The following is a 6,000-nucleotide window of genomic DNA, read 5'->3' on the forward strand; positions in this document are numbered from 1 at the left end:
ACACATTTTGCCATGTGGCATTAGGAAAAGCACTGGTTTAAATGCTGACACCTAAATACCATTCAGCCGCTTTGGTTTCAGAGTCTTCATGTTGGCTCATCGTCTCCCTGTCATGACTTACTTGAATAGTGGGAAAAACCGAGCCATCCTTGTTGTAATCAGTAACACCTGTGCTTTTCCATTGGGTCAAAGTGAAAAAAGGTCCACTCATTTGTCAGATGTCAATTGAGAGAAATATGTGTCCTCCCTCAGCATCATGAAGTTTCTGGTGTCAAAGAGGAGGTTCAAAGAGAGCTTGCGGCCTTATGATGTCATGGATGTGATCGAGCAGTACTCTGCAGGTCACCTGGACATGCTGTCTCGCATTAAGAACCTGCAGTCCAGGCAAGTGCACGTTCACTACGCAGTTTATTCGCAACAGTTTATATCTGCCTCACATTCATTTTCAGGTCGTCTCAGAGTGAATATCTTGTCCGTCACTTTGACTGTGAGCCTAAAGACCAGGATGGATGCTTCGAAACATTTCAGAGTCATTGTTTTAGCACAGTGATTAGCTTGAGTTCAGAATAATACTAGAGATGTGTATCAGTAATGAAGGGGTTGTGGTGTCGCTGGATACACACATGTTGTGACACACGAGTCATTGATTTGCCTGTTTCATTTGTCCTACTACATGTGTGGTATTCAGATCTCACTTTTAAATCTGTAACCTTTCTATAAAGAAATACTTGGTCCACTCCTTCTGCTTTGAATGCATCACACATTCATTTTAGATATGACATTGAAGAGTAACTCACATTGTTTTACCTCCTCACATTTTGATCCCCTGAAGGTCTAACATGTAGAATAAATGTATTCCAACAGTGAAATACATGCACTTTTCATCCACGAAGCAAGTCAGACTCACCGTATGTCTCGTGTGTGGAATATATTGAAACTTGTTCTCCATAGCTGATGTGATTCCCTCGTTGCTTCATTTTGCATTGCACTCATATCGTCTCTGTGTGCCTTGCCAGGATAGATATGATTGTGGGGCCCCCTCCCCCATCAACACCTCGCCATAAGAAGTCCACTGAAGGTCCTAGGTTAGGTTAATAGACTGCACCTTTAGAATGACCGTTTTACCAGCATTATGCTCCTTATTCCATAGTCCAAATACTGAAGTAGTTACATGCTACCTTATTATTTTGATTGACTGAACCCCTTTTGAGTACATGCCACTCAACTTGTCTCATTTTGCCACATAATAAATGCTCAAGCAACGTTAAATATCTTATATCAAGGAAAATCAAGGAACACGTTTCATGAACAGTTTTATGTGCAACATTTTCAGAATGTTGTGCAGTTACTTTAGCTCTTATGTCACTTTATATCATAATATAAAAAGAAAAAAAGTGAGACACCCGCGTTATTCTCACTGAATGTTAATGAGCCATGTCATGGGGCCTCACTCAACAGGGGTTTGACAGTGCTAGATGCTTGCTCTCATACCGGAGAGACAGAGGGAGAGCTCCCCCAGTAGGATGCAATGGAAATGAAGCATGAAGCACAACAAAAGCATGACAAGTGATGCATTTTGGCCCCTAGACAAAATGTCCCCTCTATTCACACTGTTTCATTAAGGACTGCCTCGTCTCATTATGCATGCATCACTGTCCATCTTACACCAATACTTACTCAGGAAATGCTTAAGTGCCAGACCGTCATTCATTCATTCATTCAAGACAAATTTGTAGCCCGACATATCAGCAACACAAATGCCTTCTCTAGCTACTTTCCATGTAACACTAGTTACCATTATGGCATCATGAACTTCAGTTTAAACAAATAGGTTAAATCCATGTGGCAGAGTGTGTTTTTTAATCGCAGATATTACTTTTCTCAAATGCTAGAGTTGACCAGATAGTGGGTAAAGGTCCCAAAGCTGACGGTGAGGCTGCGGATGACCAGAGCATGATGGGACGTCTGGTCAAAGTGGAAAAGCAGGTATGGAAATGAAAGTTAATTCACGCTGAGGTCAATCATTCATGTGTTGTTAAGAGTTATATTTGGTGTTGGTGATACATACAAACAGGTAATTGGCATTGAAATTGCACATTCAGGTGATTAATCTGAAATACGTATTTTGTGTCAGTGCCAGTGTGCAACCATAGTGAAGTGCTGAAATGCAGATACTTGCAAGAACCATCATCTAATGGAAGAATAAATCGGGAGCACCAGATATGCATTTTTTTTAAAATTCCTGAGCCATGAAAAAGGGAGAGAGATTATCCGTAGGAACAAACTTCAACTTTTGTTTATAGCCCGCTAGAGTACAGAAATGGAATCAGATGACATGTTGGTATATATACTGTACTACAAAAAATAAATACAAATATCTATCTATATTCATCATCAACAAGTTGGGTTTGTTTTGAGTAACGTATTCTGGGTCCTATGCCAATGTCCAACACACACAGACTTTGAGGCAAGTCCCCAGCAAATCTGCGAGCGTTAAGGGCTGCTACTGTCAAATCCTGGAATGAGGACTCTCTCATGGACATTTTGAGCACTTTACAACCACTTTCCGTAGCAACGCATTTCTGCAGAGAATGACCAATCATAGCGTTGTAACATTAAACACAGGATTATCATTGGTTACCAGGATAACCCTGCACACACTTAAAAGAGACAACAATAATATGTATGCTTTCATTGGTTTATGCAATGTGTATTTTATTTTTTATGTATCTTTTTGGCATATTCATGGCTTTATTGACAGAGGGGATGCCCTTTGGCACACATTGAACATAAGCTCCTCCGATCAAGCTACTGGGACCCAAAATGTTTTTTATTCACATACAATCATTTTCAAATCACTTCATAACATCTTTTTTGGGATTCAGTCTGGGTTTGCTCCTCCAACAGTCAGACAGATCATATTGCACAATTTTATTTTTAAGATTTGCTGTTACTATCGCTAAAAAAAAATGTAATTCTGGTATTCTGGTATTCACTTGTTTATTTGTGTTTCTCTGTCTCGCTGCAGGTGCTCTGTATGGACAGGAAACTTGATTTCTTGGTCAATGTGTACGTGCAGCGTATGGGCATCCCTCGTTCAGAAACAGAGGCCTTTTTCAACTCCAAAGAGCCGTATCCAGCGCCGCCTTACCACAGCCCAGAGGAGAGCAAGGTGGAGAAGGAGGATAAAGAGGAGGTGAAGGAGGAGAAGGTGGTGACGACATGTTCAGCTGCAGAGGTCCCGTGCTCTGATGGGTCTTTGGAAAAGAAGGATCCTCTACTCGGTCGATCAGTGGCAATATCGGTTGGTACTCCCTCTGGCAGCCACAGCCGCCCCTCTACCTCCTGGCAGCACCAGCTCCAGCACCCCCTCAGCCAGCCTGCCTGGAACAGCAGCGTGGCCAACACCCCTTCGCCAGTTGGTGGCAGCGGTGAGCATTCGCCCACCCTGTTCCGCCTTCCGCCTCCACCTGCTCCTGTCCACGACCGCTCCTCATCCGTCCTTGGAGGCAGCGGCAGAGAGAGCAGTTCCCAGGGCCGGAGGCGCCACAGGAAGCAGAGGTGCCAGCAGGATGCCACAGCCGTGGAGAGCGACACGTCTCTGTCCATCCCGTCTGTTGACCACGAGGAGCTGGAGCGCTCCTTCAGTGGCTTCAGCATCTCCCAGGCCAAGGAGGACTTCTTTGGGCCTTCTTTCTTTATAGGCTCAGGAGGAGGGGGAGCTGCTGCAGGGACTGAAGCCGCAACCGGACCCTCTCTCTGTGCCAGGGTCAGACCCTTCATAGCAGAGGGAGAATCAGACACAGACTCTGACCTCTACGCTCCCTCTCCTCTGTCCTTCACTGGAGAGGTGTTAGGTGGAGAGAGGCCATGGCCAGGACTAAAGTAGGTCAGGAAAGACTGCTCTGCCTGGCAGAGTCGATCATGAGACCTTGTAGCCAACTGACTGACTGTTGCTGCTGCTGCTGATGCTATTACAGACTATTTTATGTTTAGCGAATGGTTAGCTGTTTATTACTGAGGATGGTGAACATAGAAAAACAAAGGAGTTGTCCTTTTTCACCATTTTTGGTTGTGATATAACACTTTACATGCAATGCTGACTTACAGTTGCATTGTATCATCAAGACTTTGATGATAAATAGAAAAATAGCTTTTTAGGGACATTGTCTTTATCTCACTTGCTGACATTTCCGTTGCATTTATTTGTGATGAAAGCTACATGAGAGTATAGATGTGTGCGAGACACTTAATTTTTCATCAGACTTATACTTTAACACTGATTTCTATGTATAGAAAATCACCTTGATTTCTTTTAGGACTAATGATTTCATTTCAGCACTCCCTCGCTGACCACTTTAACATTCAAAACTTTGTGGGGGTTAGTAATGCAAGATTGTTAAAGTTCATCACATGGTTAGCATAGTGTCTTGATAACTTCTATAACTTTGAATGACATGAGGTGTTATGATGCCAAAACCTTAGCTATGATAATCAATTCTCGATTCTCGCAGAGTAAGAAAAAAAAAAAAAAAGACGTGCTTGCTTTTCTGAATCATTAATTCAGCCTGCTGTTTACTGAATACTAAAGCAGAACTCCCCTCGAAGTATTGCAGATACTTCCCCGTCAATAAACCAGTGAACCCGCAGCATGGCATGTTAAAAGGTTGATTTAAGGACTGTGTTGAGCAGGTTCCAAAACCAGACAACAGCTGCGAAAAGTCAGCAGAAACAATTCCACAAGTGTTTTTCTCCTACAAACAAACAGAGCGATGAATAAAACATGAAAATGTGCATGCATGACTGGTTTCAAGCCACAATGTGCTAATTTTTTTATGGGGCTTTGCTTGAATTCCAATCATGTATGCAGCCCCCGCTTGCTAATTTCAATGGCTCTTCTTTTTTGGGCAAGTATTTCCACAAATTATATACACATGAAATACAAAGGCAGATGTCTAATGCCACGTATGGAAACAATATGGGCTCGCACATTTTGTATTTTCATCACACAACATGCAGTGTTGGAGTTAGATTGAGTCGGACACTTGTTACTCAGACATGAGTGCATTCCGCCTGCAATGCATTGGTCAGTCATTTAGACTCTCTGCTTCTATGACAGTCCTGCACTAATTGAGGAAATGCAATAAAAAGCAAGCAAGGCAATCAAGAACCATCCTCTATCAACATTAACATGGCCTTATTTTTCACATGACAATCCATTGTTTTGTAGGTAAACAGATTCACAATTTAATTCTAAACATTTCAAGTACATTTCAAGTGTTATATAGGAGGTTCTGTGGCCTGAGAGCAGCTGTCCCGGGATACAAATGTAGTCACTGATTATGCCAAAAGCATGGGATTCACAGTGGAATCTGAGGCATGAGCAATTCTTCCCGAGTCATTGCAAAACGAGTTCAACATTTTAATATTAACAGTCCGTACAGTAGAGACAATTCACACAAGATACACCGTTCATATTTTTCGGAAACGAAGAAACGAACCTGTCGGCATGTTTTCTACAACCCAAAGAAAGGACCTGTATGGTTTTACATGAAAAAGTAGCTGTTAGTTCAACACCATCCTGTAACTGCACCTTCTTCTTCCTCTTCTTCTTCAATAATAAAACTTTGTACATCACTGAAAAAAAATCACCTCTATGGTCTCTTGTTTTTTTTATGCTCTGGCTTAATGCTATGCTGAGACACGTTTAAACAAGACAGTGAGATGTCTGTCAGCTGTGAGGTGTAATGGTGGCCATGTAGCACTAGATGGCAATCAAGAGCCTCACTTGAGAAGGTCCTAGATAGATAGATAGATAGATAGATAGATAGCTAGATAGATAGATAGATAGATAGATAGATAGATAGACAGATAGATAGATAGACACATCTGTTCATTTTCAAACTGTTCTCATCTTCTCACCTATACTGCTTTGGGGTGGTGAGGGCTCATACCTACAATCCCAAAGCGTCAGTATTTGATGAGTTAGGAGTGAGACTT

The 6,000-nt window shown here is 42.1% G+C and overlaps 1 protein-coding gene across 6 annotated transcripts in view; it reads left to right on the forward strand.

Moving 5' to 3' along the window:
- Nucleotides 1-5,651, forward strand: part of kcnq2a (potassium voltage-gated channel, KQT-like subfamily, member 2a) — a 37,084-nt gene extending 31,433 nt beyond the window's left edge. For all 6 annotated transcript variants that reach the window (XM_037103950.1, XM_037103951.1, XM_037103953.1 and 3 more), the window contains 3 exons: nucleotides 253-384; nucleotides 1,893-1,986; nucleotides 3,029-5,651. In XM_037103950.1, coding sequence (XP_036959845.1) covers nucleotides 253-384; nucleotides 1,893-1,986; nucleotides 3,029-3,889 — 1,087 coding nt within the window. In that variant the 3' untranslated portion in view covers nucleotides 3,890-5,651. The remainder of the gene's footprint in view (nucleotides 1-252; nucleotides 385-1,892; nucleotides 1,987-3,028) is intronic.
- The last annotated feature ends 349 nt before the right edge of the window (nucleotides 5,652-6,000 follow it).

This window comes from Acanthopagrus latus, chromosome 7, assembly GCF_904848185.1.
Source record: "Acanthopagrus latus isolate v.2019 chromosome 7, fAcaLat1.1, whole genome shotgun sequence".
Taxonomy (NCBI): domain Eukaryota; kingdom Metazoa; phylum Chordata; class Actinopteri; order Spariformes; family Sparidae; genus Acanthopagrus; species Acanthopagrus latus.